The sequence below is a fragment of the Indicator indicator genome, chromosome 30, assembly GCF_027791375.1.
Source record: "Indicator indicator isolate 239-I01 chromosome 30, UM_Iind_1.1, whole genome shotgun sequence".
NCBI classification, from domain to species: domain Eukaryota; kingdom Metazoa; phylum Chordata; class Aves; order Piciformes; family Indicatoridae; genus Indicator; species Indicator indicator.
The window spans coordinates 5,033,450-5,056,334 of NC_072039.1; the positions used below are offsets into that span (position 1 = coordinate 5,033,450).

The window sequence follows — 22,885 nt, forward strand, 5'->3', positions numbered from 1 at the left end:
GTGAGGTGTCCCTGCCCACGGCAGTGGGGTTGGAACTGGATGATCCTTGTGGTCCCTTCCAACCCTGACTGATTCTGTGATTCTATGAGTAATTTGGTAAAGAAATGTAAATAAAAGATGCTTGGCTTTATCTCGCCATGCTGGGGAGGAGATATTGATCTCTAAGAGCTTTCTGGTGCCTGTGGTCCTTCCACTACCACAGCATGGCCAAAGCCACGAGCCCTGTCTCAGTTCTCCTGGTGCAGAGGATGCTCTTGCGTGCAGAGAGATTGCTCTTCCCATCAAATCATCAAACCCCCCCTGCATTCACTGAGCTTTGTGCCTGGAATAGAGGAGGAAGAGGCCTGTGGAGCTTGGTGTGGTGCCAAAGAAAATGCAGTGGGGTTTGGGAAGGAAAGCCATGTAAACAAAGAGCAGAGGAGGTAGTGCTGCAAGCATCACACAGGCAAGTTCTCTCTTCCACTCTTTGTCATCATCTGAAGGAGTGGGCACTTGGAAGAAACTATTTCATACTTACCTGTGATACCACCAGAATTTCAGGACAAGTCTTTTATCTCAAAACTTCTTTTTTTTTCCCCCCTGATGACTCATTGCTCCTGTTGCTGACAAGATTTTCTCACCAGAGACATCATATAAATTTCTCACTGTAATTCTTCACCCTATGGGGGCTGCAACCTCTTCATTTTTCTTCAGCTATTCCTTTGCCCTCCAAGGAAGTGGCTCAACAGCCCAATTACATTTTATTACATGAGACAGCAGTGGCTCTTGTCCTGATTTGTGCAGTGCTTCAGAGAAGTGTCAGGAATTGAAACCAAGAGGAAATCCCTTTCTTTTATTTCTCTTTGATCAAACATTAATGCTTGTGTTCATAGGAACATTTTTCTGGCCTGATTCACAGCATGCCAAATGACTTTTGGTTTAGCATGAGTGTGTATAAACCAGCATCATGCCCAAGTGTTGGCAGGAGGTTAGTGCATGGTTATGCCACCCAGCCCCACCATTACATTGGTCAAATCCAGCTGGGAGAAGAATTTGTGCCTTCCCCTATGGAATAGCCTCAGAAAATGTGAGGGTGAAACCAAGTGGGTGTCACTGATCCTCTCCTAGAGCTTGCAGGGATTTGTTTAATGCTAAGATCTTCCTCCAGGGATTTGGGGCCATTCTGTGGCCAACTTTATGGCAGGGATAAAAGTTTTTACAGCTGTTTGTTAATATAATATCCTCCTCATTTCCATGAGATGGTTCAGAGTGGCCACAGGACTGTTTTGATAAAATCCAGGTTGGGTTTTTTTTGTTTCCCAAGCGACAGATGGAGGGTAGGAACAGCCATCCCCCAGCACAAGCACAGGGCTGCTGTGCCCCAGGGGTTTGGAACATCTCTGTCCTTGCACAGCACCAGGGTGAAAAGGATGTTTGTGCAAGACAATCAATCTGTCTCAGTAGGTATCAGCTAAATCCCTCTTAAGGGGAAAAGGATAGAGTCCCAAGGAGCAATTCTCTTCTACTTGCTGGCAGGAATTGTGTGCATGCTCCAGGGGAAAACACAAATGTGAAGCAATAGTGAAAGAAGCTCAAAACAAAACAAAAAAAGAGCTGCCCTGAAGTTATCCCCATGTCCCCTTTGTTATCTTCTGGGGGTTTTGCTGAATTAAAGCCACATTAGAAGTCCCACAAGAAGGTGAATGAAGGCAGGCAGGCAGCATCACTCCATGCAGGGGAAAAAGCCAGGATCAAGCCCTGGATGTTTATTTTACCCATGCTATTAGATGGTTATTCCTTGCAAGGATACAGTTTGCTTTATTTGGCAGCACAGATCCCTTTACAATCAGCTTTGGTGCTCAAAGACTGCGAGACAAAAGTAAGTTAAGGATTTGGGTTTTTTTAGGTGGAAAGAACTTGTTCCTGAGGCACCACCCTGGCCTCAGCCTCACTACACCTCACTCACTGGGGCTGCTGCAAAAAAAAAAATGAGGCAGTGGTACCAATGGGAGAGAAGTAGCTGCTACTATCACAGACTCACAGCATCACAGAACCAACCAGGTTGGAGAAAACCTCAGAGATCATCAAGTCCAACCTATTACCTAATACCTAACACCTCCTGACAACTAAACCACGGCTCCAAGTGCCACATCCAAGCTTTTTTTTGAACACCTCCAGGGCTGGTGACTCCACCAGCTCCCTGGACAGCACATTCCACTGGCCAGTTGCTCTTTCTATGAAGAGCTTTCTCCTCACCTTGAGCTTAAACTTCCTCTAGCACAGCTTGGGATTGTATCCTCTTGTTCTGATATACGAATATCTTTTTTTTTTTTTTTTGTAATAATAAAGATACCATTTCATTGGTTTCTTTCCCAGTGCTGCCAACAAAATTCCCAGGAGAGAGAAGCACTTCCCATTAACATCTCTCTTTCTGCCCACATCCAGGTTAAATGTAAAGGGATAAGAATAGATCTTGGTAAATTACTGGAGGGGGTGTGAGGTTTCAGCTAACCCAGCAAACCATGAGCTGCCACTAAGAGAAGTGCCACCACAGCAGTGAAAAACAGCTCCCAGCTTGGGGTGTGTGCTGTGGGACCAGCTGTACAACATCTCCCTGTGCCGTGCAAGACCAATCGCAGCCACGGTGCGTGGGCACCGGAGGAGACACGCTTGAGCAGCTGCAGAGTGGAGGTGGTGGGCTTGCTCAGCAGCTAAGAAAAGCAGTGTTGGTGCTGCTTTGCATCTTCAGCTAGAAAAGCTGAACAGATGCTGAGCAGAGCCTTTCCCCCAGCTCAGGCATAAAGTGTTTCCACAGCTGGCTGCTTTGGTGCGAGGCTGCCACCTGTGCCACCCCCGCAGATGAGAGGTGACTCCCCGAGCTGGCATGAGCAATTAGCATGCATGAGGCTCTTTCCACCTTCTAATTCACTCAGAATAATTCATTAGCAAAAAAGTCCTCAGCAGTGCTAGTCTGCTGACAGGCCCTATTGTAGATGTGTTCTTTGATTTGCTTTAGAAGATAGAGTGACCTGTGAAACTGCAGCCCAGCTCATGCTAATGAGTCTCTGTAGGGCCATCGGGAGAATTAATTTATTTATCTAAGGATTTCTCTGCAGTGTTCATCATCTCCTCAGCAGCAAGACTGAAGACATATTAAAGGTCTGCCCCACTGGAAATAATAGATCAAATCACTCAACCTGGAGGTGTCGACCCTACCTTTGCTGTCTTGGGTTAAAGCCAATCTGGCTTGGTTCTGGCTTGGGAGGGTCTGTTTCTTACTTGTAGTGCTGAGAGGACAAACAAGTGTCCTCCTTCTCAGACAGCTTCATAATCACCACTGTGAGAAATGTTACACCAGCACCAGCAATTCTTATCCATCTAATCATTTCCAGCACCTTTCAAAGCAGCAGGATCACCTTTTTTGTTCCAGGGTTTTGCAGTGGCTGTAGAAAGGAGCTCTGAGCTTTCTGACTTGTGTTTGTTTCATAGAACAGCTTAGGTTGGAAGGGACCTTAGAGATCATCTCCAACCATCTCACCACGGGCAGGGGTGCCTCTCAACTAGACTTGGCTGCTTTTTTCTGGCCACTGACAGCCAGCCTTGAACTGTCACGGAACTAACCAGGTTGGAAAAGACCTTTGAGATCAAGTCCAACCTATCACCCAACACCATCTAACAGCTAAACCATGGCATTAAGTTCCTCATCCAGTTTTAAACACTTCCAGGGACAGTGACTCCACCATCTCCCTGGGCAGCACATTCCAATGGCCAGTCACTCTTTCTGTGAAGAATTTCTTCCTAACATCCAGCCTAAACTGGAAGTCTCTCTGCCCCTAACTGCACAGACACACTCCTGGCCTCTAGAGAAGAGAAGGTTAGCTCCAGTTGAACATCCTACCTAAGCAACTCATGTTCTTTCCCCCTCCGAGAGCACCCCGGGAGCCCAAAGCGATGCCACCACGCAGAGACATTCTCCCCACACACATTAATGTCCCTTTCTCCTTTTCTCCCCCTGCAGCTTGAAAGCTGTGCTGATGGGGAAGCCTCAGGACAACACAGTGGACTTGTCGGGCATCCCTCTGACGCTGAAAGACTTGGAGCGCGTCACCTCCTACCTGCAGCACAGCTCGGAGCACATCGACACCGTGGAGCTGTGCTTCACGGAGCTGACCGACGACATGCTGCTGCAGCTGCTGCCGGCCCTCTGCGTGCTGCCGCACCTCACCACCCTCTCCCTCAACGGCAACAGGCTCACCAAAGCCATCCTACGGGACCTCACCGAGACCCTGAAGGACCCCAAGAAGTTCCCTAGCGTCACCTGGATCGACCTCGGCAACAACGTGGACATCTTCTCCTTGCCGCAGCCCTTCTTGGTCAGCCTGAAGAGGCGGTGCCCCAAGCAAGGCAACTTGCCAACCATTCTGGAGTTTGGTGAGGGTCAGGTAAGCGATTTGGAGAGCCAAGAGGGCCTGGCTGAGAGCCAGGAGGACCTGCGAGCTGGGGCAGGCGAGACTGACGACACAGACTTGCAGCAGACGGACAGAACAGACAAGGCTGGGGAGGTGCCCGGCTCAGAGCACGGTGCTGTGACACCACAGACATGATGCCTGGCTCCCTGGCTCTTGGGTGGGTGTGTTGAGCAAGGATGACTTATAATGGAGACCTCGTCCCTTGGAGGTCCTGGCAGAGGGTCGGTTCACAGGGTGGGATGCTTTGGGACTGCTGCCTTCCTCCCGTACAGTGAACGTCAGCTTTCTTCTTCTCAAAGACCACCTTCAGAGGATCACATCCAATACCTGTGTTTTATAAAAGCTGGCCAGGTGTGCTCACCATTAGTGCTGTGCTTTATAGCCTCTCAGAAATGTATCTCCAAGGTGGTGTAACAGAGGCCCTTGCAAGAGCACACAAGAGAAGAAAGGTGCCCAAGCTCTGCAGGGAAGAGCTCCATTTCCTTAGCTCTGGATCTAGCCAGACCCCAGCTTCTGCCTCACAAAGGATGGACAGACAATGGTCACCACAAAGAGGACTGCATACCTTCAATCCTTTCCAGTGCTGACTTCAGGAGTTGCTGATGGGGAGCAGATCAGCTGAGACAACAGCAGTCTGATCACACACCAGCCAGGGGTGTCTCTCTTGATACGGTGAGCCAGCCCAGAGGGAGAGCTTTCCTTTCCTGGTGTGAAGCTAAATCCCAGCCTGCAGCATGCCTGGATGCTGCTCTCACTCTCCAGCCTTATCAAAATCAGGCTGACACTTGTGCCTGCCCAGTATTTATTCAGATGTAAGATCCAGTTTCCCACCAGCCATGCTGCTGTATTAAGTCCAGAGCTTTTCATGTGGCGCCTGGAGCTTGCACCAGCAATGCTGGGGGTGTTCCATCCAGTTCGGGGAGCCACCTGCAAAATCCAGAGGCAGGACTCAGCTCAGGTTCATTCCTGTTGCTGACAAAAGAGATCACAGTGCTGAAGGATTTTAAAATCCTGGGATTCATCCTTGTACCACTGCCACTGAGCTGGGTGGACACAGCCAGCTGGGGATAGAAAGCCTCTGAAGGGCTGTTGGGTGTCTTGGCTGTGTCCACCCCTCCCAGACCAGAAGTGCTTTGTTTCTAAAATACTGTTTTGTGTTTTCCTAAGAGACAATGGATTTGATTTGACTTTTTGATGGAAAATTCGAGCATCCCAGAGCAGCAGCTCTGGAATGAGCACTTTGGCTTTTGAACCAGACTTTCATTTGATCCCAAACCTGAGGGAAAAAAAAAACAAACACCTCTTCTCCCTTACATTCAAAGGACCAGTGGTGACTCCCTTTGCTAAGGGAGCCCTTTCCTAGCTGTTCAAAGCCCATCCCTGACCAGCTCTACAGCATTGCTTTCCTGTGTGACCCTCTGGCATTGGTGACCCTCTGGCTTTACTGTTTCTGGGTGCAAGCAGAGGCAGAGGTTTTGGTCATCTCTTTGGCTCTGCTCACTTAACATCATAGCACCAGGAAGCTTCTTCCAGAGAGGCTTCTTGCTGCTGGCTTTCATTTCTCCTCTGTATGCAAGTAGATAACTTAGAAGAAACTCTGCTACTCATTTTAATACCTTTGGCAATGTTCAGTATGATTTGCATGTATCCAAATCTTTTTCCTTTTTTTTTTTTTTAATGTTAACTCTTTCCAACAGGCATGGAAAAAAACATAAAAGAACACCTTTGCAGTGAATCAACTGTCCTGTTTGAAATGAAGGAGCTATCCTTAATCAAAATAAATGACAATGTTTAATAAAGACCCAACACTGATTTTTTTTTTTCCCTCTGTACAGACTGAAATGTACAGATCACTGCAGAAAACAAAACAAAACAAAACAAAAACCCAAACCAAAACAAAACAAACCCACAACTGGAGAAGAAAGCAGGTCTGGGGTCTCCAGAGTGCTTTATAAAAAGGGTCACTGTAGCTGGCTGGAGAAAGGAATAGCCCAGTTTATGGGCTGGATTCTGCAGGGTGGACACAAGATGAACACAGAAGCATCACCAAAGCATCTGTTCAATTTTAAATGTGTACCAAAGTAACACGGGAGAAGGGAATGTGGAGACCATGCTGCCCCTCAGGGTTTTGATCTCCAGTGTCAGAGTCTCAGTGCACTGAAGGAAATGGCTTTTTATTTGCAGCAAGCACTCTCTACAAGATCTTTGTTCTGGTACCTAAACCATGGTGGGGGAGAGGACATGGGAGCAGGGTTGTCTTAACTCACAGGAGTTAGGACAGCCTGGGAACTTACCTGGTTGCTATTTCTGCCACTACTACAACACAAACAAGGTACCTTTAACAGAGGTAGAAGTTAAGCAAGATGTGATACATCAGTTTGGCCTCAGCTGCATGGCTAACCATCAGCCTGTCCTTCAGGGAAGCTGCACTTCTCCTTCCCAGGAACCCCACACATGGGGTCTCCTTGCCTGTGGGATGGAGCCTCTGGCACATGTTTTATTTGTATGGAAAGACTGACAGGCAGCATGCAGAGCCTCTGCCTTACACCCAGGACAGGCAATGAGACACAGGCAGCAAAGCCACCACCACAGGCACACATTGCCTCTTCTGAAGGAGGTCAGGCAATGGCCTGACCTTCATATGCACAGCTCAGGCCCCTCTGGCTGTTTAAATTCTTTAACTCACATGCTCCTTGATTCCAGGGTTTTATTTTCTGGGAAGTGTTTGCACAGGAAGCAGCCCTCCTGTGCTGCAGCATCTGCCTGGACCCCCTGGTCCGGCCGTGCCAGTTCATAACCCAGAGGCACTTTGCATTTAGAGTGCTGCATCACTTATTGATGCTTTGCATGCTCAGTTCCCTCACTGACACAAACCACCCAGGAGGTTGCTCCTGCCACATTTCCCCCTCCAGCTGAGCTTCTACCTTCTATGAATCACATCACTCAACCAGTAGATAGTTTGCATTTTTCAGGCTCTGCCTTCAAGGGCCTCCCAGCAGCCCATTAGCTCACCTTTTGGCTGCAGAGGGCTAAAGGCAAGGCTCTGTCACTTCTGTTGCTGCAGATGTGCTGTGGATCAGAAGCACTCTGTCCCTGTTGTCCCCTTCTGCTGTGAAATGCTGTGGTTGGGCCACTCATATGATCATCCAGGGCCACACTGCAAAAGACAAGCCTGCAGAGAAAGATTTCCCCAACCCTCAGCCCTTTGCAGACATTGCACTGCTTGAGCTAGCTCTGCCCCACCAGGACAGACAGGCTGGGCCAGTATCTCTATGCCCAGCTAAGACTTAGCCCTTCTGAGCAAGTGAAATCACTAGAAAGGGCTTTTTATTGATACATTCATGGAGCATGCTCCAATTTACTGACTTTGATAGGAAAAAGCAAAATAAAACCCAAACCCAGAGCCGTAGTAGACAGTCCCTGGGTCATAAACCCAAGAGGGTTGCAGCTAATCAGTCTCTTCCTCTCAGTGTGGATCAGGTCAATTAGCCATTTATTGCACTTCAGGATGATGAGGGTTCTGTGGGCTCAGTAAAGAGTAAGAAAGCAGTGTGAGATTTCATCCCTTCCCAGCTCATCAGCATCAAAACAAGCATGGAGCTCACTTCATACATAATCAATGTTCCCCATGCTAGACCAGGCTGCTTCTGGTCAGAAGCTTTTAAATGGCCCTAGAAGAAGGATTCAAGAACTGATAAATCACTGCAGTTAGAATATTAAAGTTGACTGAGGTCATTTCTTGTCAAAGCAGAAAGGAAATGGCCACCATAAAAATCCAAGAAGTCCATAAAACATCCACGCCTGGTTTGGTTAGTTATCTCCACCAGCACCAGACAGCCCTGCCTGGGCAGGAAAGAAACCAGTCTGGGGGAGAAGATATATGGCTTCAGCAACAAAAATGTAATTGGAAATCATTCTGCACAGATTGAGGAGCCCACACCAAGGGAAATCAAAACAGCAGGCGAGCAACGAGAGGCAGGAGAGGGCTGATGCCTCAGCTCCAGAGGGTTTGTTCCAGCTGAGTTATCTTGGTAGAGCTTGCACCAGCCTTGTCTGGGATTTGCAGATGATTATTCATTTGTAATGAGAGTATGCTTCAGAGGCATGGTGGGAAGGTGACTGGGCTGGTGATGGCCACCCTCAAGCACACAAAGCAAAGAAAGCAAAGAAGCCACAGAAGGCACACCAAGAAGCTCAAAAATACTTTGGCCAAAAGTATTTCTTGCTGCCCTGTCCTCTGGAGAGGAGCAGAAGATTGCAAGTACCTACCCAAAACTACCATGGAGGAAAGGCCAAAAAGTGACCCAAAGGACTAAGGGCACACCAGGGAGAGGACAGCCCCAGGCAACGAAAGCACTCTGGGTTCTTGCACTGCCACTGACTTTGCATTTGGACACAGCTATTTCAGCCCTTTCCTGCAGTGCAGCACATCTCCTTTCAGCAGCAGGAGAGGAGGAGGCTCCTGACCCCTGCAGGGACCACTTCATGTCCTCAAAAACAGAAAGATCTCCATGTTCCATTAAGTAGGAGCAGCCAGTAGCTGCTATTGCCAAGGAAACTGATCGACCTTATTAGCAGCATTTGTGTGTTAATGGTCATGAGGAAGGGAAAAAACAACTAACCTAACCTCTCCAGTGCAATGTTCCTAGGTGAGCAGCAGACTGAATCTCTTAACCTCTTCAGTACACAGATGTTGTCCTGGAAACATCACAGAGTGATCTCCCTCTTCCTTTGCTCCAGGGGCAGTTGCATTTTTATCTGCATGGGGGCTGCATTCCACCAGCATATTAACCAGAAAATGCAGTGCTTGGGGAGCCTGGAATGTGTATCCCAAGGACCAAGAAGGATGTCAACATTTGTCATGGTAGATGTTCAGTGAGCAGATGCAGCCAAACCCTCAAAGGCAGGAACACAGCAAGCTGCCCACAGAAGAGCTATGTCAGAATCTCACTGCAGATCCCACTATACAACATTTTTCTTCATGAGGTCCAGAGGAGAGACACCAGCCCTACACACACTCCAGGGCCTCTCCTTCCAGAATCATGAGACAGACCACACACAAAATCAGGCCTTTTCCACCTAAAACATCACTCCCCAGCCGTGGAGTTATTGTGAAGGCTGTGAGCCAGGCCATAACAAAACCTACTGAAAACTCTGCTTATTGTGAGGGAAAAAAATCATCTTTTGTGAGAGTGCTTCAGCTGCAGCTGGCTAAATAGAGAAGAAACCAGCAGGAGCTAAGGAAGATGTTTGCAGGATGTGGTTTTCCCAGGGAGAAGGTAACTCTGATGGGGCTGCAAGGAAAGACACTAAAAGGGAGTAGGGTGAGACCTAGGCAAAGCTCACCCACAACAGCTGGGATTAAAAGAAAACATCTGCATGAAAACACAGGAGGCTAAAACTTCCAGCTGCTTCCATGCTACCTGAAGGCTGGCATTTTTTTCCCCATACTGAAAGAAGAAAAAGACCTGGCTGGGGGAATCTCTTGCATTATTTATTGGCAGTTCATGCTGGCGTGTTTCACACTGGCCCTGGAGATAGGAAATAGTCTGTTCAAGCTCAGCTGATAGAGGGGAAAGTATATAGTGGCATCTGGAAAAGTAATTAAGTATTAGCCCTCAAGGACTACCTGTTTTGCATACAAAACACTGAGCAAGCACAGGTAGGAACCAGTGGGGCTTTAGCTCTTGCTGATCAAGGAGATCTGAACCACAATTACATCGCAGTGCTCATTGGAATGGTTTTCCTTGCTGGAGTGATAAAGCCAATGCCAAAAAGCTTCAAGGCACAGGAAAAAAAAGTGCAAGCTGCCAAGCGATGAGCACTGGGGAGGACTAGCCTGCCATGAGCAGGGATGGATGGATCAGGCCACCTTTTCCTTCCAGCCCATCAACTATCTCCCACATTTCAATGGGCAAATATTTCCCCCAGTTGTGACATTTCCCTTTTACTACCACCATGACGATAATAATAGTAATAATAATAGTAGTAATAACAACAACAATAATAATAATAGTCTCTTATTGTTTTGATGCTGATGGCAATGCTACAGGTCTTGGTCAGGATCAGAGCTCTCTTGCAGGAGCTGCTGCTGTAGGAACATGACAGCCCATGGCCACAGGCAGGGCAGCATCCTTTCACCATGCATTCGAACCATCAAAAGTGACTCCTGGATGACTTCTTTACAGAGGAGGGATTTGAAGACCAGATTTCCTCAAGTGTCAGGATTAATATTGGCTTTGGCAACATCCCACAGATTTTTGCTCTGCAATCTGTGCGCTCTGCACTAGTAAGGCCACTGAGGGAAAACCCCTTCAAGGCTCACTTAGCAGCTCTCAGCTGCTGAGGACTGAGCTGGCAGCTCAGCCTGCAGAGGTCACAACTCAAGGGAGTAGATTTCATTGACTGCACCACTAATTGCCCACCCAGTGGAAAGCTGCTGCATGATGGAGGACTGGTTAATTTACAACAGGTCTCTGGGAGGAAGCTTTATCAAAGAGAAAGGCAGGAGCAACTGGCCCAGCAGATAGCAGCTACTGCTCCTCTGCTACCTGGTGGGATGGTGGGGCTCATAAACAAGCTCACCTTCTTTTGCAGACATTGCAATAACCAATGTCTCCAAGCTGCATGGTAAAGGAATGGCCAAAAAAAAGAGAGCTATGCATCCAAAATGTGTGATTTATATTGAGCCAAGTGCTTGCTGGGAATAAAATGGGGATTTTTAGCTTCTTTCTTTGACAGCCATGATGACTAAGCTGTTAGGGTAAGAAATCATTCATGTACTTTGCCTGTGCTTTACCCTTAACAAACATTAGTAAGAACTTGTTCGCAAGGATGAAGTGCAAGAGCTTTGCTAACTGGAAAGGACAGGAGGAGCCCTGGATCCCAGGCTGGCACCACAGGACAGGTATTTAGGAAGATAGTGCCAGCTTTTGAGAGATATTTAGGAATACAGTGCCAGCTGCTTGCAGAAAAGTGCACAAACCCATGGCTCAATTACTCCTGAGTGACATGGACTGCGAGATGCTTTCTTTACAGACCCTGCTGGGCTTACATTTTTTATCTTCTCTTCTGTAAACACAGAGAGAAGACAGCTGGGTTTACCTTTGGCTTAGTTTATGGTTTTACATAAAACTGAGGACCTGATTTAATAGAGTCAGAAGGGATACAACCTGCTCACCACCACCTTTAATTCTTTGTGCAGATTTCTAAATTAATTTCCCAGGTTTTCTGATTCCTAATAGCTTATTGACTCCATGGCTTCTGGGCCATCTTTCATGCTTCTTTGCTAGTGTATTAATTCAGTCTGAGGAGAAAATAAGCCTGTGGGGTCTATAAAGCATCCTTCAAGAATGGTTCATGTAGCAGGTTGCCAGCAGGGTTCTTTAGTAACCCTGCTGCACACTGCATCCCTCTATGGATTGTCAGTGAAAGCAAAAATAAGATGTTGAGGTTTATGAAAGAGAAACACAGGGCCACTGCTTTGTGCTGTGCCAAGAAGGGGAGAAAAAAATCATAGAATGATTTCAGAGGGAAAAGACCTTAATGATCACTGAGTCCAATCATTCTCTAACCACCAAGTCTGGGGCTAAACCTTGGCCCTCAGTACCACATCTCTGCATCTTTTAAACACCTCCCTGGAGATCCTGTTCCAGTGTTTGAGAACTCTTCCAGGGAACAAATTTCTTTAAATATCTGACCTAAACCTCCTCTGATGCAACTTGAGGCCATTTCCTCTCATCCTGTCACTTGTTACTAGGGAGAAGAGACTGAACCCTACCCTCATGACGACCTCCTTTCAGGGAGTTATAGAGTGAGGTGGTCTCCCCTCAGCCTCTTCTCTAGACTAAACAACCCCAGTTCCCTCAGCTGCTTTTCATAAGATTTATTCTCCAAACCCTTTCCTGTCTTCCACAATCTCCAATTTCCTTCATGTACTTCACATGCTTTTTGCAGCATCCCATCTGCAAACCCAATGTGATCTTACCCTCCTGCTTGCTCAATGAGTTCCCCTGGAAGCAGAGCTTCTGTACCAGAAACTTCTTCCAAAGACACAAGCTAACAAGTTTTCACACAACCACTAGAGAAACCAACCCCAAAATAGGCTGAACTTCACCAACAGGCACCAAGAGCAGGAGCAGCACCCAGACCAGAGCTGTCCCTTCATCCATGTAACCAGCTCTGGCTATCACATCAGTTCTTCAAACAGTTTTGGTGGTGGTGCTGTAACCTTGGTCCTGCTCTCCCACCTGAAACCCTTCAGCTTTAGCCTCTGCTCTGCTGATATGCTGCCAAGTGACACAGCATTGCTGTCATCTCCAAAGATCTTTCTGAAGCTTAAAAGCAGTAGCTTTGAAATACCTTCTCCTTGATGTGGTCTCCCATTTTGAACTACCAAACAGCTGGCACTGACACAAAAGCTTTACATTGCCTTCTGCAAACACAGAGCATCTTCCTCCCCCAGTGCAGAAGCACAGAGGCTGCTTTGGAGATGACTGGATACATATTAAATCAAATTCAAAGTGCAGGCACCTTGGCACAGCTTCTTCCCATCCCCTCCTGGAATCACTGTGCAGCTCAAAGCTCCCAGTCCACACCTTGCTTTGAAACAATTCTCATTATCTTCACAGCAGGTATCCTGTGTATTTCACATCCCAAGGAGCACTCAGCACAAGGATTTTATTATTTACTGCTGTAGCTGAAGGTAATAAACATCTGATTTGATACAGGTAGGGGAAATTGCTTTATCCAACAATTGGCCTTCCCTTCTCTCACCCAGCCCAGTCAGGTTCTGATCTCCAGTTTCCTCATCTCTAATGAGGAGGTAAAATGGCTTCACAGGAAGGCTTGGGAGATCATTTCCAGCTTACCTAATGGAGCCACAAGAGATGTAAAGTGCTATATTAGGCATTATATCTGCTATCCTGGTGGGACACACTCACAGATCACCTCCACACCAGTACTGTGTTTGCTGTCAGATTAGGGCTGGGATAACGACTGTAGGAAGTATCTTAATATCTTGACTCAGGCATTTTATTAATAAAGTTTAAGCTGTTCAGGAAAAATTATTATCTAGCTGATAAGATTAGACTTAGCTAGGAAGTCGGTCTCTGAATTGGCTATCAAACCCATCCCACTGCTCAGTTAATAGCAGCAAGCAATACAAACTCACAGCCAACATGAACAAATCATCAAATGCAGTTAGCATGAGTACAGAATATGAGGGAAACAGACAACAAAACCTGAAGAAACTACACTTCTACAGGATCTGGAAAGCACAAGTAAGGAAATAATTTTTAAAAATCCAGAAAATAAATTAAAATGATAAAAAAACCCGAAAACTCCCCAGGGCTAGCCCACCAGAAAGCCATAGGCAGCTTTAGAAATATGGATCATTATTTCATTTGTTTGGAGAGCTCATGTTGCAGCTGTGCTGTGCAATTATTTTACCACAGATGATTGCAAATAAAACCTTTGATGAAAAGAGACTCAGGTATTGACTTGCAAAAAACTAACAGGACTCTAACAACAACAACCAACAAAAGCATGTAGAGGAAAGGTCTTAATTATTGGAGATGAAACTCTGAAGCTCTCAAGTCAATTAAAGCAGCAAGGATTTCTAATTCAGACTCCATTGTTTCAACGATTTTTTCTCATCTGTGTTTTGTTCAGGTTTTTACAGTTGCACAGGCAGGTGCTGGCTGGGAGCTGTTTATTGACTTCAGCTGAGCTGAAGCGCAACACCCAGCAGCACCAAGGAGATGCAGCAGGGTTTTGCTGCACCAGCCATGGGCTGTCACAAGCAGCAGGGCTTGCAAGTCCTGAGGCTGCACACACTTGAGTGAAAGGTAATGAAGGGCAAATAATTCTTCAGGCAGTATTTTTATTTTTTACTAAAGCAGCCTAAATTTTAACTCCTTTGGCTCCTCCTCACTCTGGTTTTACATGCAGCCTATGTTAAAGAAAACAGAGGCTCAGCTTTGGCTGGTCTTACACTAAGGAATATTATTAACAGCCAATTAAAGAGAGATTTTCACTGTGTGTGGGATTCTCTGCATGCTAATGAAAGTTGCAAATCTCATTAGACCACTGGGAAGGCACCAGCAACGAAATCATGTTTCCCCAAACAGGCATCTTCCAAGGTTGCAAAATCTGTTTCTCTACAATGTTCTGGATTGGATCACTGCACCATCTTGTGGGCTTCAGCACCAGGAGGTGAAACAGGGCAGATATTATTTTCCCTCTCCCTGAATTAGAGCACAGGAGCACCAAATGTTCAGTGGTTATTAAATATGGCCCTCCTTGCATGCTTTAAATCAAATTCCACCTGTTAAATTCTTACTATTTAAAGCAGTATTATGATCAGTTCATAGCATTCAGGCTAAATTTGCTTTTAAGCATAAAATTGGAACACTAAATTACATAAGGTGACAAAATAAGGTGCATGTTTGTCCTACCAGCCCACTAAATGATGTGCTGACCTTGCCCTTCTTTACAGGAACACCTGAAATGTGATAAGCTTTGGCAGCACAAAGTCAGTCAGGTGCCATGAACATTGCTGACCCCAAGCCCTGGGGGAGCATGAGAAAAGCCTAACACACACACAGACAGACAGAGAGCTATTTTGAGCCTTCACTCTTTGCTCAGAGCAGCTCAGAGTTGGTGCCTGTAGAATCTGAGCAACAACCAAACATTTGCTAACGTGGCAGTTGGAAGAAAACAACCCCATAAATCCCTCTTGCAGGATGCTAATCCCATCTCTGGGATGGAAACTGCAACTAGGAAACTGCAACTCCTTCGACAGAACCTTGCCTTCCTCATTTGAAATGAGGGAGAGAAGAATGGGGGAATGAACTTGTCTTCCATCTGCCTTCAACAGAAAGGAGTGAGGATTCAAAATTTAGGCTTTATTTCATTCTGAAAAGGTAAGCTCTGCAGTACATCACATCACCCTCCCCCCTTCACACTAAGTGGATACAGCCAGCCTCCAACTGATTCAGCTGAAGCAGCAGCAACCCAGCCAGGAACACATCTTCCAGTTAATAGCTGGAATACATTAATTATAGTAATTTATGGTTGTGCATGAGTGGTTATTTTCATGCTGATGTAGATAGGATTGCTTTATAATACTAATCAGGAGCTAATGGTGAAAACCAGCATTTATTTGAAACGTGAAGCTTGTGATTTACAAAAAAAGAAACCAGAGCACTCATCACAAGGCAGCCATTTCCCCACCTCAGCCTCACTCCCCCTGATGACAAGAGCCACACCATGCCTGCTTCCCTGTCCTTCATGTGTTTAACACAGAAGGATGCACCATCCCTGAAACCACTTACACAAAATCCACACTACTTCATTCACCTCAAACGTCTCCCGTGAGCTGCAGACTGTGCCTCTCACCATAGTCACACAAAGGTGCTGAACAGAGCTCACAGATCAATCCCATCCCACCTTGTTCAGTGCTCTAGAGAGCAAGGAGCCTGAGGGTTTGAGTGTAAGCAGTACTGAATACATACTTGTGTCACAGAAGGGATGTTTGCAGTTGGCATCCTCAACACCATCTCGGAGCAGAGGACAGGAATGGGAAGTCTGTGATCCAGAGCAGCCACTCTCCATCAGGTCAGCAGTTGTGCCACACATTTTGTGGACAATAATCACTGTGTTTTCTCTCACAAATTACTCACTCCATGGCACTGCCATCTCTCTTATTGCTAAAAACTGGCACTCAGCCCCTCTAAGCTTCACTGCATAAAGCTCTTTCTTTTTTTTTTTCCTTTCTGCTTCAATCCTTTCATGCATTTTAGACTTATCCTTGGTTCTTGGCTGTTGTTAAGTGCCAGGGACTCCTGCCAACTGTTCTCTTAAAGCTTTAGAGAATCCCAAATAATTGCAAGAGCAGGAATATTTTCTTGCCTATTTTGCACCACTGTAAAGTTCCCACATTCCAAATGCAACCAAAACAGAATGTTTTTTATTTCCCCCTCCCCAAACTCTGTAAGATAAACATTAAGATTATATATATATATATATATATATATAATCCCATGTGAGGTCACAGTAATATGTTTAGGACACCTATTCTGTTCAAAAGGCACCAGGAAGAACCTTTCCATTTGTTCACCAGCCTGCTAAAAAGATCCCTGCTGAGGGTCTTTGGTTTTAAACGAGTAATACTAAAATGAAACTCATGAATAAATAACCATAATAGACACCACCAACTCGTAACCTCAGTGAAGTCAGATAAACTCTTTCCTACTCTGATGAACTGTTTCCTGTTTATTTAAGCACTCCCAGATCAGCTCTTCTCTATTTTGATGAGACTGTTCTGATACATATTAGAAAGAACAATTAGAACAAGTTGCAACAAACTTATCTTGAGCAAATTAAACAGCACATTATAAACAGCCAAGGAAAAATTTGCTGAGTTGTTTGCTTACTGAGGGCATGTGGCTACACTTAACCATGATCATTAATGGTGTACAGAATCTAATCTCAAAGGTGGATTCTTTGTGCTTTCTGAAATCTTGAAACCCATTTCCAATGTGTAGCAGACCAGCTCAGGAATGTCTTCTGTCAACACAGTCTTTTAATATACCAGGCAAAAATAAGCTCATTTCATTAAGCACTTGGAACAGAGCATTGAACTCTACTTTAAAATTTTAATTAAAATAGCATTGGAGCAACCTGCTTAGTGCTCAAGTACACAATTAGATAAAAAGAAATGAATTGGTTTCAAATAAGTTTTGCATACTCCACTGCCCAGGTTGAATGAATGTATCAAACCCTGCAGGTATCACAGAAATGTTCCTAGGAAAAATCCAGATTAATTTACTGCCCCTTCTAGTATCAGGCACTCTTTGTTTTCTGACATCTGAGAAATGTTCAACCTGTTCTTCCATGGTTGAAGCACAGAACTGTGACTTTCCAATGAGAAGCCTCTGTGAAATCCCACCCTTCAATTTATATCCCAAGCACAGAGGGATCTCTTAGTTTCATGTTACACAAGTCAGTGCTATCAGGGGCTCAGGGACACAGCTCTGTCATGCCATATGAGCAACAAGCCACAGCATCATTTCAAGTCAGGAGGTACAAGTCAAGCAAACAGATTCAGGTCTTTACCTAACTACACAGGAAGTGCAGTCACAACTGGAGAAGACCCTGAAGTCTCACCTTTGACCCAAGACTGGAATAACACAAATCACTGGGGGCTGGAATGAGCTCTGAAGATCATCTGCTCCATCAGGGTCACCCAGAGCAGGCATTCTCACAGTAGTTTTTTGTTTATGGAACATAACCCTTCCAAGTTCCACTCACAGCTTTTTTCTCCTGTTCCATCATGAAAATAAGGAAGCTTGCAAAGCAACAGCAGCTCTAGGGACCACAAACTCCTGGGAAAAGCTGCTTCCTTTTTGTTTTATGGCAACCAAGAACTATTTACCTAAAGTACTATAATAAAAATTTTACACAATTTTTGACTGGCTTGCTGGCTGTCCCAAATGTTCCTAGCCACAACCCCTCCAGCAAAATTTCCAGTTGGGTGGAATTTTTGTCATCTTGAAAAGCAACACCAAGGTTATTTTCAGCTCAGAGCTGGAGTCAGCATTACCTCAACTCTTGTTGGCATGGACCAAACATGGACTCAGCAGGAATTAGTTTGAATTATGTTTACCTTTCTGAAACACAAACTTACGTCCCTACTAACAAAAAAAAAAAAAAAAACAAACTTTCACTTGGTGACACCAAGTGGGCAAAATCATCAGCAACATCTTGCACTAAGCCTGTTTCTTCTACCAGTGGCCATGCTCAATCGCTTCAGGCTTGATGAGAATCTTGCATTGCACCTCTCTCCTTTAAGTAGAGATTGAAGTATTACTGCTTGCTAGTTGTACTGACACAATGAATCCAATTGGGAGTTTCAGCCTTGGCTGCTGCTTTTCTCAAGATCCCCCTAAAACCTTGTAACTTCTTTATCAACCTCCATTGTAGACCAACCTTACAAGGAGCCATTATTACAAAAGCAGTTCTATTTTTTTTACTCTTACTAGGAACAGTGAAGAATGGTGACAAGTTAGAGTGTAAATCTCTTTGCTCCCCATTTAATTCTACACATTAGACTGATAGAAGAGATGCAGAAGACTGTCTAGAACATTGTAGCTGCACAAACTCTCTGCCACCTCTGTGGCAGACTTTAAAGGCCAAAGTAAGAAGACACAGCAAGCCTGGAAACAAGCTACAGAAAATCACTACATTTGTTTTTGCAGTTAGGGGTATTTAAGACCTAATCTCTCCAGTAATTACAACAGCAGCATTAGCATCACTTGTTTAAACTGTACAAAGCAAGTAAACTGCCAACCACCACAGAATGCTTACACAACTAAACCCCAGTTACATTATCTGCAGTAATTATACTGCTGTGTATACATCTATTTTATCAGCATGTTTATTGAAGGGAAGTCATTCCTTAATGCAGTCAAGTGACAAAACCAGACCCAGTTGGTGGGGGTTTTTTAGACAGTTTTAATGCATGTGTAATGGAAACAGTGAAACTCTTACAATTGCTTAACATGTCAGGGCAGGAAACACAGCAGTCATTACAAACACTACCCCCCAGGCTCACACCCCCATTTCAATTCATTCCTTCTTCCTCAGACAAGACGTTTTCAGCACAGACACCTGGAATAAAACAGCACAGATAAGTTAACTGTTCAACACTAAGTATTAACACCTTAGTTAGTGTAAGGGATATCATCAGAAAAACCATTGCTCACCACCAGTCAATCTGCCGGTAATTCCAGCAATTTTTGGTTAGTTTCATCATCTGATATCTTTAGCTAAACGGAGACATTTCTAGCAGAAGCAAAACATTTATCTCTTTGCTCTGCAGTGCTGTAAGCAAAACTGTAGTGTACCAAGCAACTGCTTATATATTTACTGTCTGTATTTTGCCTAGAACTTCATTAATTATGCTTTAGGAATATACAGAACTGGAAACACAGCCAATGACAGTCAATTAGGTGATGTTGCTGAGATTGGAACAAAAAAACCATCACTGAACTAGCAGCACACTGGCATCTTAAACTCACCCAGAAATACCTCCTGCTCTTGCTGTCTCACTGCCTTCCATGGGACCCAAGAAGAGCTGTAATGTCAGTTGGTAGACTTTCAGTACAAGCTGTACCTAAATATAGAGTACCAAGAAATAAGAATCACACAGCTTCAAGTTTTGAGGAGACAAAAAGCGTATTTTCTAAGCTGTAAAGTTTGAAACTACAAAATATGCCTCTTGGAAGTTTTTGGCAGCCTTCAAAGTCTCATTTATTCTCCAGATTCTACCTGGTATGAAGCTCTAGATGGCTTAGTGTAACTCATCACTCACCTTCACGTTAAGGCCATCTCCATAGAGCGACCTTCTCCCAGTCCTGATCGTGTCTCATTTATCTGAAGTGAAACACATGGACATGAAACCATGTCAGGAGCACTTTTCACAGTAGGTACAAACAGAAGTTGCCTGATTAGTTCTAGAAGACAACTGCTAGAACTCAAACCTCTGCAGGCATGTAGCTGTGTTTCAGACAAATAAGAAGGGTTATCGTCAGTTCTCGCATCTGACGGCACTTCCTATTCGGGGTTATCATCATCAACAGCCACCAAGTTTGTAGGTGATTACTTAAAACACAGTTGTTCCCTTTTCATCTTTGTGCATTTTCCTCTTTATTTACAGTAAAGCATCAGCACTGTTAACCTCATGGTACATGTTTTTGCTTTCAGATGTAATGGTTACAGGTTATTTTTAACTATCCTGTATTTAACTGCACGGCAGTAAAGCCTGGAGCTTCCTTGGCAACTTCGTGCATCGTAGTACAAAATAAACTTTAACTTACCCTCTACTTCAAGGCATCTTTCTGCTGTGGGAATAAAAGCAAAAGAAGTATTACTGGAATATTCTTCAGGAGTAATTTTATAGAATTATTAAGTTGGATTGTCTAAGGAAGACCCAAACAAAAACTCCCACCACAACTGTAACCTCAGCAAGACTGTGCTTTGAATTTCACCTGTGTTTGTGCTGATAGCAAGAACAGCCAAAATATTTATATCAGACAGCTTTTAATAGTCAACAATCCTCTCCAAGCTGTTTTTAGTCAGAGAATTTAGAGATTTCCCTTTTGCAGCTTGCCAAATAGCATTTACTTGTAAGGGCAGTTTTTCAATTGAAATTCTGTACACCACCAATTCTAAGCTGTGATGTTCACTGCAAAGGTGGGGTTTGGAACGAGTGCTCCGTTTGCTCAAACAGCGCCACAAAAATGAAAACCCACGTTAAGACCTATGAACGCCATGCACACGGATGCATTACCTCCAGAGCCTGACAGGACCCTGCCCCAGCAATATGTGGCGCTGTGCGCAGCAAGGGACCAGCCAGGAGGCTCATGAGTCAGTAACCAACTCGAACAGGCTTCACCTTCCCAAGCCTTTGCCTGCGTGCTCCACCATTCCGGCAAAGCCACTGCCACTCTGCCGGGGGCTCGGGCGGTAAACGGCAGCGATACCGGGCGTTAGCTCACACGTACAGAACCTCCCAGGCCTCACGATCCAACCGAGCCACTTTTAACTCACCGAAGAGCCCCTTCAGCCCCGCTCGCGAGGTCTGGGCGGCCCAATGCGCTCAGCGCCGCTGCCCGCCGCCATGTCCGGCCTGCGGGGACAAAGGGAGTCTGACACCACGTGCTCCACCGGCCACATGCCTCCCCCGCCCGCCTCACTCGGGCCGTTCTCCCTCACACCCCCACCGCGCTCCTTCCAGTGGTCGGGCCCAGCCCGAGCGGCCCTGGGAACAAAGTCACGGCGGACACCACCACTGCCGGTGGTGTGTGTGGGCTCTCACCTCAGCCTGTTAAATCACCAAGGCACCTCGCTCCGCAAGCTGGGCCTCCGCCTCCCGCCTGCCCGCCCTCCAGAGCACAGACCAGGCCCACGGGAAGCTCGCATGGCACCACTCACCCGCTGGCAGGCACGCAGGCGGAAAGAGGGAGAATGCTTGCCGCAACCGCTTATAAAGGTTTGGGCTGTACCACCTCGCGGTAGAGGGGAGGAGCGCTCCTTGTTCCTGCAAGGCAGGGGTGGGCCCAGACGTCCATTTCCTGCAGCGCGGGTTGGGTTGTGGGCTGGGTCTTGGGGCTTCTCTCAGCCTCGCTAGGACACTAATTTTAAGCCTTTACTCGGTTGAAAGCAGGAAAATGGATTCATTAGGTGTGGGCTAGGACAGGCTACGCCTCGCAGCGGGGACCCTCATCTTGCCCCGTGGAAGGCACAAGCTCCGCTCAGGGCAGCCACGAGAGCCCCACAGGCCCTTCAATGGGAGGAGGGCAGCACTGTCCTTCATGAGTGCTCCAGCAAAACTGGATAGGTCAGGGCGATTTCAGACCTTTATTTGGAACAGAACAGCCGTTTAAATAAAAGTTTATTTCCACATTATAACGTCACCTTGAACTGAAAATAAGGTTTTGGGTTTTTTTCTTTTTTTTTTTCCCATCAACTTGTCTTGGAAAAAAAAGCTCTCAAGTCTTGCCATCAGTGTCGCAAGTTCAAGGTCTGCCTGAGGACAGACTTGATGATCTTCGAAGGTCCCTTCCAACCCCTAATATCCTGTGATCCATGATGGTTTCTTTTGCACAATGTAACAATCACCTGAACATTTAACAAAATCCATCCTTTTTTAGACCCAGAAAAACTTCCCAGAAGGATTAGCACAGCCCTGTAACAAGTCAATTAAAATGGAGAACTGTTTTTTCCTCTGAGGCACAGATCCTCCAGTAAAAGTCAAAGCCTAACTTCTTACCCTTTTCAAAGTAAGTTCATTTTAGTAAAATACACAGGTTGCATTTCTCAGTACCAGAACACTAATTTCTGCATCAATTCCTTGAAAGTGATCATATCTGGAAGTTTGGTGAAAGATCAAGAGTGCCTTAGCAAAGAGCAGATATGGGCACTTAAAATTCTCTATGCAATTTCCCTCTAGACCAAACTGATTTAAGTTAACCACGTTGAGAAAAAGAAGATTCACTAGATTATCAAATTACAGCAGTTCCTGTTCAGGTATCTAAGGCAGCCCAAAGCTAGCATTCCTGACACTGCAACACTACGCTTCTCTGTACACAATCAAAAAGCAAAACCAGCCAAACACTCAATGACAAAAAATAAATCTCTCTCTACAGGTCCCTTTAGCAGTAACCTTCTGTTTTTCTTACAGGTAAGCTGCCATGGTCTCATTTAACACGCATAACCGTCCCCCAAACCATTAACATGACAGACCCAACTAACAGGGAGACATCTATAAGGCTTATTTTGGACTATCTGGAAGACAGAACCAGTCTTAATGGCTCCTCTTCCTCAAATCAAGGCCTTTGCCTATATCACTTTTATTTCATACATCCATTGGT

The 22,885-nt window shown here is 45.5% G+C and overlaps 1 protein-coding gene, 1 long non-coding RNA gene and 2 other non-coding genes across 4 annotated transcripts in view; 1 reads left to right on the top strand and 3 right to left on the bottom strand.

Moving 5' to 3' along the window:
* Nucleotides 1-4,583, top strand: part of LRRC75A (leucine rich repeat containing 75A) — a 71,582-nt gene extending 66,999 nt beyond the window's left edge. The window contains exon 4 of the mRNA XM_054394432.1: nt 3,998-4,583. Within this exon, the coding sequence (XP_054250407.1) occupies nt 3,998-4,583 (586 nt within the window). The remainder of the gene's footprint in view (nt 1-3,997) is intronic.
* A 14,384-nt stretch (nt 4,584-18,967) lies between these two features.
* On the bottom strand, nt 18,968-21,098 carry LOC128977006 (uncharacterized). Its single transcript, XR_008489396.1, has 5 exons — nt 21,063-21,098; nt 20,330-20,353; nt 19,825-19,886; nt 19,532-19,626; nt 18,968-19,121 (listed from the first exon to the last, which is right to left on the bottom strand). It is a non-coding gene; the product is annotated as an uncharacterized LOC128977006 (long non-coding RNA).
* LOC128977124 (small nucleolar RNA SNORD65) lies at nt 19,195-19,268 on the bottom strand. The gene has a single exon (XR_008489406.1). It is a non-coding gene; the product is annotated as a small nucleolar RNA SNORD65 (small nucleolar RNA).
* Nucleotides 20,015-20,090, bottom strand: LOC128977118 (small nucleolar RNA SNORD49). Its single transcript, XR_008489400.1, has one exon. It is a non-coding gene; the product is annotated as a small nucleolar RNA SNORD49 (small nucleolar RNA).
* Nucleotides 21,099-22,885: the final 1,787 nt, after the last annotated feature.